Genomic DNA, 21,105 nt, shown 5'->3' with positions numbered 1-21,105 from the left:
TAAAATTTAAATAACTTTCTTAAACTATCCTGGGTTTGTACCAAACTTGGAAATAACCTTATTTATGATCATAAGATTGTATCCAGAAGTAAAGTTTGTAAAAAGATTACTCTGTTTTTTTCTGTAATTTACTTTCAAATGGACTTAGATTTTCTTACAATCATAAAATAGTAACAAGAGGAATATTTTTATTGATTTTTTTCCTCATTGTTGTTGAGCCTGTGATTTACAGCAAAAATAGGCGAGACACTGGGTTCCGCGGAACCCTTACAAATTTTTGATTATTGACCCAGTTTTCAAGTTGGTCCAAATCGGGTTCCAAAATTAAACTTTGTTTGATTTCATCAAAAATTGAATAATTGGGGTTCTTTGATATGCCAAATCTAACTGTGTATGTAGATTCTTAATTTTTAGTCCCGTTTTCAAATTGGTCTACATTAAAGTCCAAAGGGTCCAAAATTAAACTAAGTTTGATTTTAACAAAAATTGAATTCTTGGGCTTTTTGATATGCTGAATCTAAACATGTACTTAGATTTTTGATTATGGGCCCAGTTTTCAAGTTGGTTCAAATCAGGATCCAAAATTATTATATTAAGTATTGTGCAATAGCAAGAAATTTTCAATTGCACAGTATTCAGCAATAGCAAGAAATCTTCAATTGCACAGTATTGTGCAATAGCAAATATTTTCAATTGCACAGTATTGCGCAATAGCAAGAAATATCTAATTGCACAATATTGTGCAATAGCAAGAAATTTTCAATTGATTGGAGTTATCTTTCTTTGTCCAGAATAGTAGTTGAATCAACTTCAATCATTGTTTTATACAGTATACAAAGTATATTCACTTTTACTACCAACTGATAAATTAAAACAATCTTTACCATTCAGTGATAACAAGCACCTTTTGTTTCATTTTAATATTTTATGATGTATTTAAATGAGTAGTTATTGTTGCAAACTCATTAGAAATTTGAATTGAGATCAGTTTTGGAAAAAGGGAAAGGGGGATGTGAAAAAAAAATGGGGGGGGGGGGGGGTTAAATTTTTCTCATTTCAGATTTCATAAATAAAAAGAAAATTTCTTCAAACATTTTTTTGAGAGGATTAATGTTCAACAGCATAGTGAATTACTCAAAGGCAAAAAAATATTTTAAGTTCATTTGAGTAAGACCACATTCATTCCGTGTCTGAAACCTATGCTGTGTCAACTATTTAATCACATTCCAAATTTAGAGCTGAATCCAGCTTAAATGTTGTGTCCATACTTGCCCCAACAGTTCAGGGTTCAACCTCTGCGGTCGTATAAAGCTGCGCCCTGCGGAGCATCTGGTTATACCTCCTTAGTGATGAGAATTATTTTCGGCGTTTATCTACATGTAAACTACAATTATACTACTTTAATATATAGAGGCTCCCTGTATTCTGTCAGGGACTTTCTATACTAACATAGATTCTGTCTGCTGTTTTCTTTAAAATGTTTACTATTTAAGGGGTCATACCACTTGCATATACAGGGGTAGAAATAAGAAAAGACCATTGACTTGCCCAAAGGGCAAGTCAATATCTAGATTAACTTGCCCTTGTATCTGTTAACTTGTCCGACTAATGCGGACGGCACAGCCGACCGCGCCGACGAGCATGGCTCGTTGCACTTACGGCTAGGGGTCTGGGGGCCGCTTAAGGCCCCCAGAAGCTCTGGGATAAATGGTGCCAAATCCTGCATTCTAGACCTCTCCTGGCAGATGATTTCAAGTTTCTATACACCCTTTTTTAAACAAAAACTTTTACTTAAAATTACAGAAAAAAGTGACAAAAAAATTTCAGATGTACATGTAGAAACTGACCCAATTGTCAAATTTCCTGTAAAAAATATGCTTCATTCTAAACAATGCAATTATAATTTATTTTACATTGTTGACGTTGGATTCTTTAAGTTTTTTTAAAGGGGGGACATAATTTACTAAAAAGTTTTCCATTTGTTTCTTTCTACTTTCATTTTTAAATCAACTCAAAAGTCGTTTGCAAAACGCGTTCTGATTGGATCATTGTATCGACTTCCTTTCACAATTGCGGAAATCCCCGAGCAGGTGCGACTGAACATTCTAAAGCTCATTGGCTTACGCATAGGAATTGACCAATAGAATTATTCGGGACAAACTACGATGTTTACGATTTTCCTGGCATGCGCATATGAAATAAATAAAGACGGCGAAAATAACAATACAATAATACACAGTTGTACATCGTACAAAATTACGTCTGACATAGTTCTACAAATATTTTATTGGCACAAATTCATTAACAATAAATGGTTAAGACCTATTGCATATATTATTATATTAATTGACATGATAGAATGAAACACTAACACAAAATTTCAACTTGCCCGGCGGACAACTATGTGATGAGATTCACTTGCCCGCTGCAGATTTTACTTGCCTCGGGCAAGCGGGATAGCGCTTATTTCGAACCCTGATATATATTAATGAATAAAACATGCTCAACTTCATCTAAAACTACCTCGACCAAAAACTTTAACCTGAAGCGGGACAGACAGATAGACGGACCAGGGATGGGGTAATCGTAATCTGTAATCGTAATCGATTGTAATTGATTACATTTTTTCAAGTAATCGACAGTAATCTGTAATCGAAGACATTTTCGATTACATGTAATCGTAATTTAATCGATTACAGCAAAAATTTGGATGTAATCATCGATTACTTTTCGATTACATTTCGATTACTTTAGTAAAATAGTTTGATGAAAAATAACCTATTTCAGAGGAAAATATGTATGTTATCACTGTAGTATAGATAAAAAAATTATATCTTTCTATTGTCTCAAGCTGCATTAATTTTTTATGAGTAACCAGATCCCCTTCTTAAATTTACTTTATATCTAGCTTTTGAAACAAATGGATGAATGTGCTTGTCAATAATTCAAGAGCTTTAATATTTGAAAAGAAAATAGATTTGAAATAATAAAATTGATCTTAAATAAGAAATGTGTCTGTCTTTTGTTAAGTTCTGTACTACATTTTTTTAAAGGAGTAAGCTTATTTGTATTAACTTTCCTGAAAACAACATTTTCAATCAGAGTTGAAATTAAAGTTTAGAATAGATAAACAGTTGATTTCTAAATTTTTATGATTTACATGTATATAAATTAAATTAAAAAATAACACAAAATCCTTTTACAATGAACCAATGGCAATGCATAGCAATTCTTTTTAGAAATAGATACATGTATCCCTTTGACACTATAAATATATTTTGTATATAATTTGATTGAAGAAGTTACAAATCTTAACAAAATTCTTGCCTTGATTAATGAGAAGATCAAAGTCTTCTAATCAATAACAAACATACTTTGTTTTTATTTCAATTATCTTATAAATGTCTAATTAAGAAGTAAATTTACAATATTTAGCCCCAGGTTATAAATTGTACTCCAGTGGCAGTTAAATAATCTTTAATTAGGGTGGTTATCCAACCAAAAGGTTTAAATCATGCATGTCATTATAAAAATAAATTTTGATCTTAAAAATTAGCTGAACTAATTAATTATTCTACTTTTTTTTATATTTTTATATATAAAGAGTAAAAACAAAAAAGCTAAATATTTGAAAAAACAATTAGTTATGGATAAGTGATTATTACAATGCGATGACATGTTTCATTGATGTTAAAAGTCAAAATTTCAAGATTTTTTTAAATATTTATAATCTTCATCAAGAGATTTGATCTTAAAAACAGCTATTAGCTTATAATTTAGAAACAATGCTTTGATTGATGCATTTTGTAAAGATCTTTATTTTCACTTTACAAATTTTGAGCAATATAATTGTGTTTTACTTATGTTATTTTTTGTTGAAATGTTGAAGTATGTAATTGACAGTAATCGAAAAGTAATGTAATTACTTTTGATAAAGTAATCGATTGTAATCGATTACATACTAAAATTTGAGTAATCGATTATTAATCGATTGCACAAAAATCCTTCATGTAATCGATTATTAATCGATTACATTTGTCAGTAATCGTGCCCATCCCTGAGACGGACGGACGGATTGACGACCGAACAACTGAACGAACGCACGGATGAACAGACTTGAAAACATAATGTCCATAAATGGGGCATAGAAATTTATGGTTCAAAGGGAAAATAGTGATTTGGCAAAAATGAAAGTAAGGTAGAGATTAGAGGGAGGCAGGACCTTTTTTGGGGCGTCGGGATCGGGTGTTTTTAAGCTCGGAATTTGGGAATTGATCCTTACGGAATCCGGGAATATATTTTTCGATTTCGGGATATGATTTTTTTTAAATTCTGCATCTCGGGATTTCATGATTTTAAGCCCGGGATTTCGGGATCAGAACCCCTCCGACCACCCCTCAAATTAGCCTAAGTCGGTTTAAGACATTTAAACATGATTCATATCCTACCATTGGTATGTTAATAAGGCTCTCAAAACAAAAGGCACTGATGGATTGTCCTAGAAGCATTTTTTTATTAGACTAATAATGGTCTATATATAAGCAGTTACATTTATTTCATGTTTGAAACGGTGCAAATTTTTAATTTGATTTGACTTTTAGCAAAAGAAGCATTGTAGCAAAGGAAGGGAATAATTGTGGTCTGAGGCCAGAAACACGAAAATAATTGAATTTAACAGAAAGGAAACAAGGGAGAGGGCTTTTGATACCTTTTATGAAATTCTCCATACATAATATCTTTTACAAAAAATCATCCTACAACAGTTCACAAGCTGTATTATATATGTCCGCGATTTGGGGGTTGTGTTCTAGTTATTTATTATAATGCGAAGACAATTTTTTTAAAAAGAACTTGAAATATGATTTGGAGCTATTTGTAACAGAAGGTCATATCTTTAAGAGGAACAAATATTGAATCAAAATTCAAATGGTATAAAATACCCTAACTGTTGACGAGATAATTTCTGTATTGTAATATGAAGTGTTTGTTTATTTTCAGTAAAAAGCATAAGTTCATGCCCAGACATTATTATGTTTGTTTATTTTCAGTACATAGTAGAAGTTCATACCTAGACATTATTATGTTTGTTTACTTTCAGTACATAGTAGAAGTTCATGCTCACACATTATTATGTTTGCTTACTTTCAGTACATAGTAGAAGTTCATACCTAGACATCATTATGTTTGTTTACTTTCAGTACATAGTAGAAATTCATGCTCACACATTATTATGTTTGTTTACTTTCAGTACATAGTAGAAGTTCATGCTCACACATTATTATGTTTGTTTACTTTCAGTACATAGCAGAAGTTCATGCCCAGACATTATTATGTTTGTTTACTTTCAGTACATAGTAGAAGTTCATGCCTAGACATTATTATGTTTGTTTACTTTCAGTACATAGTAGAAGTTCATGCTCACACATTATTATGTTTGTTTACTTTCAGTACATAGTAGAAGTTCATGCTCACACATTATTATGTTTGTTTACTTTCAGTACATAGTAGAAGTTCATGCCTAGACATCATTATGTTTGTTTACTTTCAGTACATAGTAGAAGTTCATGCTCACACATTATTATGTTTGTTTACTTTCAGTACATAGTAAAATGTCATGCTCACACATTATTATGTTTGTTTACTTTCAGTACATAGTAGAAGTTCATGCTCACACATTATTACCACATTACCTTGGAATGTACAGAATTACAGTTAATGATGTAGAACATTATTTAATTATTATGAGAAATGTATTCAGTCCGAGGTTAACAATTCACAAAAAATATGATTTGAAGGTAAGAGCAGATATGTTTATTCGATTTAAAATTAAAATGAAACACATACCTTCCAACTACAAGATTTGATCTCTTGTCCTGATTGCACAATTGTGGTCATGAAAAGTTCAAAATAAAATTGACAATGGAAATGAGGAATATGTCAAAGAGACCTCATCCCAACCACAGAGCAGATAACAGCTGAAGGATGCCAATGGGTCTTCAATGCAGCGACTGTAGGTGGGTCTCAGCTGGACCCTAAATAAAAAATGTGTTCTCAGAAAACATGATTTTGTGAAAATATACATGAAAAAATTGTAAGTTCCTTATTTTGAAGTTTTCACAAGAGAGACAGTTGTGAAAAGCCAATCAAAATCTGTAGAACTCATGATAATGTTTTTATTTCCAGATAAATGAGCAATGTAAACATGCAAAAATTCAAACATGTTTGAAGTCTCTAATAAAAAACAAATAATTGACCATGGTGGCATAGTTGACATTTCATATCATGCAAGAATATTTACTTCTTTAGAAGTCCTTTTAGTCCAAAATGCTACCAAGTCTATCAGAAACTTCTTTGTAAGGCCAAATGATGAGCAACTCAAGACAGTCAAACAAACATGTATTATAAATACAAAAAACTGTTCTTTCGACATGTTCATACATTTGAGCTTGTTTATTTTTTTTATACAGTTAGAGTTACAATGCTACAAAAAACATATTAAATAGTAGCTTATGGACATTACAAGTATTGTAACACATATTTTATACTCAATTGACAGTCATCAGTGAAACTAGAAAAGATTATTTTAGAAGTATAATTTTCTGTGGGTATATGATTATGAAAATTAAATAGAGTGTTACCTAATTATCTCCTTCCTAAAATAAACAATCTTTAGAAGCATTATATATTTGTGTGTATATATATATATACTATAACGTAACGTCACAAGTCATTACCATTAACAATAACAATTCTATCTGATGAACCGCATGAGATGCGGTGAAAGCGCTAACAGAAACAATGTTTTATTTAGATGTGATTTTTTGTGTTTTTCACTTTTAAACTATATATATACATATCTATATTTACAGGGGTCAACTGTAGACAGACATGCAAGTGATAAAGAAAAGGTAAAATTACTTCAATCACCAGTCAATGAATATCAATTACAGCTGATTTCATTGAGTGTGTAGTTAAAGGTAATACCTTTGGTTAGCTTGCTAGCTAGCTGAACTGTGAAGTCATTATTATGTAAGGTATACCACCCTCCTTTCGAAGTAATCTAGTCCTTCAGAGAGATAGAATGGTTATCTGTCTGACTAGTCCACTCTTAAAGGAGGGTAGTTTACTTAACATAGTAAGGACATCAAGGTTCAGCTAGTAAGCAAGCTAACCAAAGATATTACCTTTACCTACACACTCAATGCAGTCAGCTGTAATTTTGTTCATTAGACACATCTTGATGTTGTAATAAGATGTTCAGTCTTAAGTTCTTTCATTATAAAACCTTTCAATTCCTTTTAAAACATTACATATATGTTAAAACAAAGAAGACTTTGTTAGGACAGAATGCCATGACAAAAAACTGTCTTTGATAACTATCAAGTAATTCAAATAATACTGTAACTGTAATATGATAATGTACACTCTAAAGTTACTAATTTATTTGCAATCTACACTTTAACTGGTTCTTAGAAACATATCTATCATCTCTACCCCTAAACACAAGTAAATCAAATTCAATTATGATGATACGTTTTATAGTTCATTATCATACATGCCATTTTGTCAAGTAATTTGCATAATTTGATGTTTATTGTTACAGTCTAAAGACTTACCAACATATAAAGACAATGATTTTATCCGAGATGAAGCTGTTTTATTCCTGGGTAAAGATACAAAAGATAAACTAATGACAACTATTACCAAGGATGCAGAGGTAAATTACTCTTACGGGAAGAACAAATTTGCAGGATTGAAAATGTCAGTTTTCTATGTCTTCCTAAATGATATGTTTGCTTTGCCACCTTTTATTAATGGTTGTTATAAATTGAGTTTATGATTATTTATGCACTTTGTTTAGTAAAAATTAATCCAGTATGTACAATGTGCCTTATATCTTGAAATTGTAAGAAATCGGACCTTCAAAGATGAAATACTCTACATTATATTTCTAATGTATTAAATATCAACGACTATAATTTTATCCAATACTTTACAAAATGGGATATCTCAATTACCGGAAAATCCCCTTCAATGTTTTCAGTTACATGTCTGATTTTTTTTTGACAAAATGTCAAAAATGAAAAATCTTTTGAATATGACTTATTCAGAAGAAATAAAAGAAGACTCAGTTTCACAATGTAATAAACAGGGATCAAAATAAATGAAAGTGTCTGCATAGATAAATTTATGAATGAAATATCTTTAAACCTATGAAAAACTAATAAATCTAATATATAGTCCTAGTCAGTGTAAATGTACATGAAAACAAATTATGTGGGCAACTAATTGAGGTATTTATGAAATACTTGATAAAATCTTAACTGTGTAGAAGAATTTTGCTATGGCTTTATATTGTGATTTCAGCAATTTGGTCCATTGCTTTTCATTGGTTTTATTATTTTAACAAGTTTCATCAGTCAAGTTTTAAAACAAGCAAAAAAATATTATTTTCTTGATATTCATGGTTTAGTACCAGAATATTTGTGGATTAATATATTTTTGTGGTTTTGCCCAAATCTGCAACAACCTTATAGAAAATTTGTAATTCGTTGACATTCAAATTTGTGGTTCACCTGTACCCACGAAATCCACGCAAATTGTTATTCATCAAACAATAAGGAATCTACTATGTGTGCAGTCATCTTTTAGAATTTTTTCTCATAGGACAAGCCATGAAAATCATAATACACAAATTAAAATAAAAATCACTGTAAAGGCTGTAGGGTAATTTCAAGGTCGTAATATTCTGCATGTCATAATGCTCAAAGTGAGAAGTTATAAATTCAGAAACTTCAATAAATAATATGTTTATCTCAAGCACAAGAGAAGTTAGAAATTCAGAAACTTCAATAAATAATATGTTTATCTCAAGCACAAGAGAAGTTAGAAATTCAGAAACTTCAATATATAATATGTTTATCTCAAGCACAAGAGAAGTTAGAAATTCAGAAACTTCAATAAATAACATGTTTATCTCAAGCACAAGAGAAGTTAGAAATTCAGAAACTTCAATATATAATATGTTTATCTCAAGCACAAGAGAAGTTAGAAATTCAGAAACTTCAATATATAATATGTTTATCTCAAGCACAAGAGAAGTTAGAAATTCAGAAACTTCAATAAATAATATGTTTATCTCAAGTACAAGAGAAGTTAGAAATTCAGAAACTTCAATAAATAATATGTTTATCTCAAACACAAGAGAAGTTAGAAATTCAGAAACTTCAATAAATAATATGTTTATCTCAAGCACAAGAGAAGTTAGAAATTCAGAAACTTCAATATATAATATGTTTATCTCAAGCACAAGAGAAGTTAGAAATTCAGAAACTTCAATAAATAATATGTTTTATTGTTTATCTCAAGTACAAGAGAAGTTAGAAATTCAGAAACTTCAATAAATAATATGTTTATAATTATCTCAAGCACAAGAGAAGTTAGAAATTCAGAAACTTCAATAATAAAAATGTTTATCTCAAGCACAATACCTGAAGTAAAAACTAAAAGAAAAACGTTTAGATTTGAACACATGACGACCATATGCAGTTGCATTAGCTTCCTGGTGTACATAAAATACAAACTTGAAAAATCAACATTTTATTTTTGTATATGACAGGATAGTATTCAAGATTGACAAGTATGAGAAGAGTTTTAAAAGAAGTCTGCAATTATAAAAAGAAAAAAACCCTACTTATTTAAGGAAGATAAGAAAAATTAAGGATAGTTGATCTTTTAACAGGAAGAATATTCAATTCAAGTCAGGAAATTCTTACAGACACTTCACAAAAACAAAGAAACATTTGTTTTATTGTTTAAATCAAAAGAAACAGGTTACTGAACAAAAGAACAAAAGAACAAAAGAACTGTTTACAGTGCTTTTCTATGTTTCACCATATTTCAAATGTGTGTGAAGTAATCAAATTGTCTTCAAATATAATTACTAGATTTTTTATTCTTTCATGTGAATTTATATCGTATTCATATTTCAGAAATGCAATTAATTCTCCTTGTCTGTTAAATAAAAATAAATAATTCCCAGTGTAAAAAGTATTACACTTAGGAGAAGAAAAAAACTTAGATTGAGAAATATAATGTATGCTTTGATATATATTTTTTTTATAACAGTTTAATTCTCTTTTGGGGACCAGAAACATATAAGAATTTTCTTTGTATACCCCTGCTTTAAAAAACTATGTCATCACTTATGTTCGTCCATCTGTCAGTCAGTCCATCCATCCATCCGTCTGTACCATTAATATTTTTCGTTTCATCTTTCTCAGGAACTACACTGCAAGGATTTCTGATATTTGGTTTCAGGCTTAATGTAAGTCTGCTATACTGTGGGATACGTTTTCATATTCATCACTCGATAACTTCCTGTTTACCGAACACTTGTATCATTTTACTCGTGATAGCCCAGTTTAAAATTTCATCACAATTTTTTAATAGAAACTACACTACAAGGATTTCTAAAATTTTATTTCAGGGTTTATATAAGTCAGCTACACTGTGTGATCTTTTTCAAGTTCAACACTCAACAACTTCCTGTTTACCAAAATATTTGGGCGGGGATATCATCAGTGAGCAGTAGCTCACACATTCACTTGTTTAGGCAAGATTTCAGATCTTAACATTTTTGATATTCACTGACTGGTATAAGTGTAATTTCCTCCAGGTGCTGGATTTTCATTTAAAGATAGTAACAATCAATAAACTGTTTACATACATTTTTGTTTTATTGCTCTAAGTCTACAAGAAATAGTAGATATGTATATATACATTTGTAATGTAGAATATGAGAAATGAATAACAAAATATTATATTATGTTTGATTACACAGTTTTTGGCAAGCTTACATTTAATGGACTACAGCTTGATAGTAGGGATACATGACTGTGATAAAGCTGAAATGGAGTCTGCTGAAATGGTGCAGAGGGCCAAGGAAGGTGAAGAGGATAGCAATGAGGAAGAAAATGGCTATGATGATGACCAAAATGGCATGGGAGGGGTACCTACACCACCAGATAGTCCACAGTTAATACAAGCACCATTTAATGGCGACATTGATAATACTATTGAGAGATTTGCCATGAAGTGCAGTGATGGTAATGATTTGATAACCTTATGTGATTTTAACATTTTAAGCAATATTGTGTCATTCAGAAATTGTCAATGGAAAAAATGTCTGTCTCTTTAAAGTGTCTTAAATCCATACCAAAACCCATATAAAAAAATGAGACGAGAAATATATTTTCAACTGTGTCAATGCCTAAGTGATTTGTAAATACTGATGTCTGTCAATCTTTCATTTAACATACTCACACATTCAGATTTTTAGGATTTTGATGGAGTTTTTATACGACTGCAAAAATTGAAAATTTTTTGGTCGTATATTGGTATCATGTTGGCTGCGTCGTTGTCGTTGTCGTCCGAATACTTTTAGTTTTCGCACTCTAACTTTAGTAAAAGTGAATAGAAATCTATGAAATTTTAACACAAGGTTTATGACCACAAAAGGAAGGTTGGGATTGATTTTGGGAGTTTTGGTCCCAACATTTTAGGAATTAGGGGCCAAAAAGGACCAAAATAAGCATTTTCTTGGTTTTCGCACTATAACTTTAGTTTAAGTAAATAGAAATCAATGATATTTTGACACAAAGTTTATGACCACAAAAGGAAGGTTGGGATTGATTTTGGGTGTTTTGGTTCCAACTGTTAAGGAATTAGGGGCCAAAAAAGGGCCCAAATAAGCATTATTCTGGGTTTTTGCACAATAACTTTAGTATAAGTAAATAGAAATCATTGAAATTTAAACACAAGGTTTATTAATACAAAAGGAAGGTTGGGTTTGATTTTGGGAGTTTTGGTCCCAACAGTTTAGGAATAAGGAGCCCAAAGGGTCCAAAATTGAACTTTGTTTGATTTCATCAAAAATTGAATAATTGGGGTTCTTTGATATGCCGAATCTAACTGTGTATGTAGATTCTTAATTTTTGGTCCCGTTTTCAAATTGGTCTACATTAAGGTCCAAAGGGTCCAAAATTAAACTTAGTTTGATTTTAACAAAAAATAAATTCTTGGGGTTCTTTGATATGCTGAATCTAAAAATGTACTTAGATTTTTGATTATTGGCCCAGTTTTCAAGTTGATCCAAAAAGGGGTCCAAAATTAAACTTTGTTTGATTTCATCAAAAATTGAATAATTGGGGTTCTTTGATATGCCAAATCTAACTGTGTATGTAGATTCTTAATTTTTAGTCCCGTTTTCAAATTGGTCTACATTAACTTCAAAGGGTCCAAAATTAAACTAAGGTTGATTTTAACAAAAATTGAATTCTTGGGCTTTTTTGATATGCTGAATCTAAACATGTACTTAGATTTTTATGCAGTTAAGCTGCATTATGCGAGCACCCTAGATTTATGGTCTACCCAATAAATGCTGAAATATTTGCCATTGTTATTATCTAGCTGGCTACTATGTTATATGTAACTAATTGAACACTTTTTTAATACTTTTAATTCTGAATTACAAAAAATATAACCAGAAAAACCTTAAATGATCGTCGAACCACCCAAAAGTTTTGAAGTTGCACATAGGAAGTCGTGCTCATTAGGAATCCTTATGTAGTTTATTATCGCCTGTGCTTTTGGCTAAGATGTCAAAGAACAATTGTATGAAATATTTAATCGCCGAAAATCTTTAAAGACAAGTAGTTTAGATTTCCCAAATGGCTACGTCAGTAGTCTATTATATAAGTTCAACTGTTCATGCTGTTGGCGGCAATTTCAAATTAGAAGACGAAATTTTCGTATCTTTCAATTTAGAGGCAGGGGTTCAAATTAGCGGTGGTCCGATGTTCGCGACCTTCCACTTTCGATTTGGTTACAAGCCACGCCCGACGGTCCTTCCACTCTGAGACAACTATAACACAGTTATAGTAGTCTCAGTTCCACTTGAAAGAAAATAAAAAATTACTTTGCAAACCTTTTCGCCAAAGTCTCCAAATAAACGATCTCAAAACTTATATATAACTTTCATGACAGCGATGTCCATTTTGTTCAACCACTAGCTAAATTCAGAAAATCGCCGACAAAAAATCTGTTAATTCGAGTAAAATCGTAACTGACTGACAAAAACAACATTGTAAACACAATGACAATGGCTGCCGTGAAGAAGACAATTACAATATCGGATCCAATTCCGGCAGCGGATAAGGGTAAGGCCAACATTAAAAATATCTTTGTTTCCCCTCTCCCGACAAAGGTTGTTAGGGTATGGGTAGGTAGGTAGGCAAATTATTTTATTTTATTCCTTGATATGGTTTTCTATATTGAATTTGTACACAATTCAACAGGTAAGGCTCAAGTCAAGAAAAGTGGGGTATTCCCTGTATTCTAATTCAGTGTACACCACAGTTTTCTGGTGTTAAAAAAAAAAACAATATACAGGGACCTTCTTTTTTTACTTATTCATTTAATTTAATGAAATCTACAAAAGCGCACATTCTACTTGTGATACTAATGCCTATTGATAGCAAGTGTTTTTTTAGTTAAAAAATCAAGCTTATTTCAAGTCTAATTTGATGCATAACTCACAACAAAACAATTCCTTTGTTCACCAATTCATACCTTGATCATCAATTATGAGATGACAAAAAGATACATGTATGTTAATCAATTGGGAATTAAAATTCAATGAATAAAAATTTTCAATAGAAGTGAACATAATTCAGTTATGTTCAGTTACACCTGGATCATGCAGCTTGGTCAATTGATTCCCAAACAAAGATTTGTATGTTTTTTTCGAGTTCTAGAAGAAACAAGACTTCCCTTTATATTCATGTTTTGTATTCCCTAAAATACTTTTAATAAGTATTTACGAATTCTACTGATGCAGGTATAACGTTAAAACGTGTCCTTTTGTAATTTTCATGCCATAAATTGAAAAAGGAAATCCCATTTAAACTGTTTTTTTTTTACCCCAGAAAACAGGGACGTTCCCTGAAAGCAGGGAATACATGTATCCCACATTTCCTGACTTGTGCCCAACCTGTTCAAAGACAAAGTAGATAGGTTTTAAAGCACGAGTCGGACCATTTTTACTCAAAGTCTTTAAGATTTTATCCTTTAAACAGGAACAGAGGTTAGACACAAAGCAAATCAAGATGCACTCAGCGGATTGAAAGATGCTTCATTTTTTTTTTTTTTATTTTCAAAAAAAGATCACCCTTGCAAACAAACAAATCGTGTGGGAAAGCATTTTGTTTGTTTTCCTTGATTCCTAATCATGTAGACGCTTCAATGCAAAAATACCTTGATTTAAAACGCTCGTTGACTACAGCATCGGAAAGATATCACCAATAACCAACATAGCAAAAAAACAAAATAGTGGACAAGAATGGCCAATAAAATTTTTCGGGTAGCGGTGATTTTACCGGGTCGGTCGTGTGAGGGGAAACAAACAATATTTTATTTTTGGCCTAATTCCGGGTTTTAACTACAAATAAAAAAATCCATGCAGGTGACAAAATTCTGCTGTTGTTTTTTCTATGGTCGGGTTGTTGTCTCTTTGACACATTCCCCATTTCCATTCTCAATTTTATCTATGCATGGTAAATGAATATAAACACTAGAATTGAAAACCAAAAGATATGTGTTAAAGAAAGAAAAAGCAGAAAATATTTTAAACAAAAACTCAAAATTACTTTTTGACAAATTTTAATGTCAAAATCCTATACAATTTGACAGCTGGGAACAGTATATTTAACAATATATATGTTCCTGGTCACAGTATAAATTTTCTTTATCAGTGATAAATGTTGATAATGCATGTAAGATGCTTTTAAAGTGTAAACATATTACTGCAATTTTGAAGGGGTATTTTTTTCTCAATTTTGAAGGGTCAGTTATATCAGAAATATAGGGGGAGTCCCTGGAGGTGCCCCATCCCTTCCCGTTGGAGAACTTGGAAATGGTCGAGTTCCCCGCCCCCAAAACCATACATACTCATGTATAGGACAATATAACTAATCATATGAAATATAGGGGGAGTCCATGGGGTCACAAACCCCCTCCTGTTTGGGACCTTACGAAACGGTCGAGATCCGGCCACCCCTAAACACAATATATATTCAAGTATGGGACAATATAATAAATAAAATGAAATGTAGTGGGAGTTCCTGGAGTCACCCCACACCCTCCTGTTTGAGAACTTGGAAACAGTCGAGATCCCAACCCCTAAACCAGATATATTCAAGTATGGGACAATATAATAAATCAAATAAAATATAGGGGGAGTCCCGGCTGTGGTCACTGTACACCCTCCTGTTTGAGAACTTGGAAACTGTAGAGACCCCCTCCCCTTAACCCTAAACCATTTATATTCATGTATGGGACAATATAACAAATCAGATAACATATAGGGTGTGTCCCTTGGGTTACCCCCACCCCTCCTGTTTGAGAATTTGAAAACCGTTGAGATCACCACCCCTTAACAATATATATATTCATGTATGGGACAATATAAGAATTCAAATGAAATATAGGGGAGTCTCTTGGGTCACTGTACACCCTCCTGTTTGAGAACTTGGAAACGGTCGAGATCCCCACCCCTAAACAATATATATTCATGTATGGGTCAATATAACTAATTAAATGAAATATAGGGTGAGTCCCTGGGGTCACTCTACCCCTTCCTGTTTGAGAACTTGGAAACCGATGAGATCCCCACCCCTAAACCATATATATTCATGTATGGGACAATATAACAAATCAAAATGAAATATAGGGGAAGTCCCTGGGGTCACCCTACCCCTTCCTGTTTTAGAACTTGAAAAACCTCGAACCTCCTTCATGTATGGGACAATATAACAAATCATTTACATTTACTATGGGCAGGTCAGTCAGACCTCACCTTTGATTCTTGTAGTAGTGAACATTTGTCTGATTTGTATCTCATAACTTTTGTACTGTAGAACACAAACTCAGTTTTCTTTACAGGGAAACCAGTCCATTCATACTATTACATGTTCGTACTAAATCAACACTAATACTAACAGTCAACTAAAACCAACGTTAACTACCAACTAGAACAACTGCAATCATATATATATATTCATGTATGGGACAATATAAGAATTCAAATGAAATATAGGGGAGTCCCTTGGGTCACTGTACACCCTCCTGTTTGAGAACTTGGAAACAGTCGAGATCCCCACCCCTAAACAATATATATTCATGTATGGGTCAATATAACTAATTAAATGAAATATAGGGTGAGTCCCTGGGGTCACTCTACCCCCTCCTGTTTGAGAACTTGGAAACCGATGAGATCCCCACCCCTAAACCATATATATTCATGTATGGGACAATATAACAAATCAAAATGAAATATAGGGGAAGTCCCTGGGGTCACCCTACCCCTTCCTGTTTTAGAACTTGAAAAACCTCGAGATCCCCATCCCCTAAACCATATATATTCATGTATGGGACAATATAACAAATCATTTACATTTACTATGGGCAGGTCAGTCAGACCTCACCTTTGATTCTTGTAGTAGTGAACATTTGTCTGATTTGTATCTCATAACTTTTGTACTGTAGAACACAAACTCAGTTTTCTTTACAGGGAAACCAGTCCATTCATACTATTACATGTTCGTACTAAATCAACACTAATACTAACAGTCAACTAAAACCAACGTTAACTACCAACTAGAACAACTGCAATCATTGCGAACTTGTACCACTGCAGACTCACCATAAAAAATAAACATTGATATATGCATTGCTTTTGAAACCTTGATAACATATAAATTATTTGCCTTAATAATTAATTCACATAAATGTACAATATATGAATGTTTAATGTTGAAGCAACATTGCCACAGTTTTCATAATTACGTTTGCCTTAGTTTTTGGTTAACTGCCTACAGGTTGCACTTTGTAAATACAGCTGTTTCTGACAACACGCCTCTTTTGGGGAGAAATAGAATATTCATAGAAAATTAATTTTGTTTACATACTGGTTCCCAGTTATGCTCTCTGTGTTCCATATCGCAGAGACAGAACTGGGGAATGTTACCAGTAAATAAACACGTGCATATTGTTTACATTGAAATCTGTGGTAACCTTTCATTCGAGGTAGGGGTAGTTAAGAAAATTAGTGTAAGTTTCAACTCTGAGAAGTTTGGGGCATATAAACATTGAAAATATGCCGCACAGCCCTATATTTTGACCTTTGAAAAAAATTGTGGTGCAAATGAACTTTCAATTCTAGGATAAGATTTTTTTCAAAACTTCATAGTGAAAGTGGTACAGTTTTAGCCGTAAAAGGAGTTCCTATGGGAAATCGCATTGTCAATATTTACAGAAATGCAACCTATATAGGGTGAAAAAGGGGAACATTCAGAATTTAACCAAATTTGCTTTATTTCACAGATTTTAAAGAAATTAACTCAAATATGAAGTTTTATAAATATTTAATGAAGATTGATAGAATCCTGGGCCTTAGATATGATGACTCAGCATAAATTCACAGTTTACAGTATGCATAGTTTACTTAAAGTCCTGGATACAAAATTAATTCATAACATTTGCATATTTGTAAGTTAAATTGTTAAAAAGTGCTTATATTTACTCTTCGCAGTCATTGAAACTCATAGATCCTTCCTGAATATTATTTATGGAGTATTTGTGTCCTTTCGATAACCCAAAATTAAGCCGCAACACCTAATTCTTCTTTTTTGTCACCACGGCATAACAAATACAAGCTAGAAAAACAAAAATATCTCAAGAAAACTTACAATAGTGTGTTCTATCCTGAATATGTACTAAATATTTCAAATTGCTAGAAACAGCAGATTGATTTAGGAAATTTGAGGCCCAAGGGGCAAAAAACATAGAAAATTGCCTACCCCCTGGGTCATAAAACAAATAATTTAACTTGTAAATGCTATGATTTTCTGATTTTAAAGTTCTTGATATAGAAACAATAACTATGTTTGGAAGTTATGCAAAAATCAGATGTTAACAGTCATCTCTACAACATTTTAAGTGAATTTATATCTCAGACTGGTATCTGCATACATACAACTATTGCAAATATGGCTTTGTTTGAACACTTCTAGTATATATAGTAGCTAAATTGTGTCAGATATATGGTTACAGATGATACTGTTGTGACAAGAATTCTAAATTGACCATTTGAGGCAGAAAATGTGTTCTTTAATTGACAAATAGGCATACAGTAAGATGTGGACTGGAGACAGAGGCTGGATTGGATACTTTATATAATCTTGAATGTTGTGATGATTGACTGCTAAATATTACATTTATAATATTCTGATATGCTTTCAATATGTTATCAAAACAGTTTTTAACAGGTTCTAGGCATTTTTTATCAGAAAATATGTAAATAGGGTAAGCTGGCAATAATTAAAGTCTTGTTTTCAAATTCTTTAAAAAATTGCAACAGGGGAGGGGGTATAAAATGTATAGTAAAGAAAAACTTAGAGTATACACAGTGATTTCTTTAAGACTATAATTCTGATAAATGAGTCATAATGTGAGAAAAACTGGTTTTAGAGAGTTTTCTATTTGAATAAATGTCTGTATAGGTTGCATCTTGTAAATACAGCTGTTTCTGACAACACGCCTCTTTTGGGGAGAAATAGAATATTCATAGAAAATTAATTTTGTTTACATACTGGTTCCCAGTTATGCTCTCTGTGTTCCATATCGCAGAGACAGAACTGGGGAATGTTACCAGTAAATAAACACGTGCATATTGTTTACATTGAAATCTGTGGTAACCTTTCATTCGAGGTAGGGGTAGTTAAGAAAATTAGTGTAAGTTTCAACTCTGAGAAGTTCGGGGCATATAAACGTTGAAAATATGCCGCACAGCCCTATATTTTGACCTTTGAAAAAAATTGTGGTGCAAATGAACTTTCAATTCTAGGATAAGATTTTTTTCAAAACTTCATAGTGAAAGTGGTACAGTTTTAGCCGTAAAAGGAGTTCCTATGGGAAATCGCATTGTCAATATTTACAGAAATGCAACCTATATAGGGTGAAAAAGGGGAACATTCAGAATTTAACCAAATTTGCTTTATTTCACAGATTTTAAAGAAATTAACTCAAATATGAAGTTTTATAAATATTTAATGAAGATTGATAGAATCCTGGGCCTTAGATATGATGACTCAGCATAAATTCACAGTTTACAGTATGCATAGTTTACTTAAAGTCCTGGATACAAAATTAATTCATAACATTTGCATATTTGTAAGTTAAATTGTTAAAAAGTGCTTATATTTACTCTTCGCAGTCATTGAAACTCATAGATCCTTCCTGAATATTATTTATGGAGTATTTGTGTCCTTTCGATAACCCAAAATTAAGCCGCAACACCTAATTCTTCTTTTTTGTCACCACAGCATAACAAATACAAGCTAGAAAAACAAAAATATCTCAAGAAAACTTACAATAGTGTGTTCTATCCTGAATATGTACTAAATATTTCAAATTGCTAGAAACAGCAGATTGATTTAGGAAATTTGAGGCCCAAGGGGCAAAAAACATAGAAAATTGCCTACCCCCTGGGTCATAAAACAAATAATTTAACTTGTAAATGCTATGATTTTCTGATTTTAAAGTTCTTGATATAGAAACAATAACTATGTTTGGAAGTTATGCAAAAATCAGATGTTAACAGTCATCTCTACAACATTTTAAGTGAATTTATATCTCAGACTGGTATCTGCATACATACAACTATTGCAAATATGGCTTTGTTTGAACACTTCTAGTATATATAGTAGCTAAATTGTGTCAGATATATGGTTACAGATGATACTGTTGTGACAAGAATTCTAAATTGACCATTTGAGGCAGAAAATGTGTTCTTTAATTGACAAATAGGCATACAGTAAGATGTGGACTGGAGACAGAGGCTGGATTGCATACTTTATATAATCTTGAATGTTGTGATGATTGACTGCTAAACATTACATTTATAATATTCTGATATGCTTTCAATATGTTATCAAAACAGTTTTTAACAGGTTCTAGGCATTTTTTATCAGAAAATATGTACATAGGGTAAGCTGGCAATAATTAAAGTCTTGTTTTCAAATTCTTTAAAAAATTGCAACAGGGGAGGGGGTATAAAATGTATAGTAAAGAAAAACTTAGAGTATACACAGTGATTTCTTTAAGACTATAATTCTGATAAATGAGTCATAATGTGAGAAAAACTGGTTTTAGAGAGTTTTCTATTTGAATAAATGTCTGTATAGGTTGCACTTTGTAAATACAGCTGTTTCTGACAACACGCCTCTTTTGGGGAGAAATAGAATATTCATAGAAAATTAATTTTGTTTACATACTGGTTCCCAGTTATGCTCTCTGTGTTCCATATCGCAGAGACAGAACTGGGGAATGTTACCAGTAAATAAACACGTGCATATTGTTTACATTGAAATCTGTGGTAACCTTTCATTCGAGGTAGGGGTAGTTAAGAAAATTAGTGTAAGTTTCAACTCTGAGAAGTTCGGGGCATATAAACGTTGAAAATATGCCACACAGCCCTATATTTTGACCTTTGAAAAAAATTGTGGTGCAAATGAACTTTCAATTCTAGGATAAGATTTTTTTCAAAACTTCATAGTGAAAGTGGTACAGTTTTAGCCATAAAAGGAGTTCCTATGGGAAATCGCATTGTCAATATTTACAGAAATGCAACCTATATAAGGTGAAAAAGGGGAACATTCAGAATTTAACCAAATTTGCTTTATTTCACAGATTTTAAAGAAATTAACTCAAATATGAAGTTTTATAAATATTTAATGAAGATTGATAGAATCCTGGGCCTTAGATATGATGACTCAGCATAAATTCACAGTTTACAGTATGCATAGTTTACTTAAAGTCCTGGATACAAAATTAATTCATAACATTTGCATATTTGTAAGTTAAATTGTTAAAAAGTGCTTATATTTACTCTTCGCAGTCATTGAAACTCATAGATCCTTCCTGAATATTATTTATGGAGTATTTGTGTCCTTTCGATAACCCAAAATTAAGCCGCAACACCTAATT

The 21,105-nt window shown here is 31.9% G+C and overlaps 1 protein-coding gene across 1 annotated transcript in view; it reads left to right on the top strand.

Annotated features, from left to right (window-relative positions):
* The window catches only part of LOC143065126 (phosphatidylinositol 5-phosphate 4-kinase type-2 alpha-like), a 52,429-nt gene that overhangs the window by 16,475 nt on the left and 14,849 nt on the right, over positions 1 to 21,105 (top strand). Inside the window, exons 5-8 of the mRNA XM_076238494.1 lie at positions 5,649 to 5,795; positions 6,870 to 6,908; positions 7,604 to 7,717; positions 10,844 to 11,108. Of these exons, the coding sequence (XP_076094609.1) occupies positions 5,649 to 5,795; positions 6,870 to 6,908; positions 7,604 to 7,717; positions 10,844 to 11,108 (565 nt within the window). The remainder of the gene's footprint in view (positions 1 to 5,648; positions 5,796 to 6,869; positions 6,909 to 7,603; positions 7,718 to 10,843; positions 11,109 to 21,105) is intronic.

Source organism: Mytilus galloprovincialis, chromosome 2 (genome assembly GCF_965363235.1).
Source record: "Mytilus galloprovincialis chromosome 2, xbMytGall1.hap1.1, whole genome shotgun sequence".
Lineage (NCBI taxonomy): Eukaryota > Metazoa > Mollusca > Bivalvia > Mytilida > Mytilidae > Mytilus > Mytilus galloprovincialis.
This window is presented reverse-complemented; position numbering and strand designations above follow the sequence as displayed.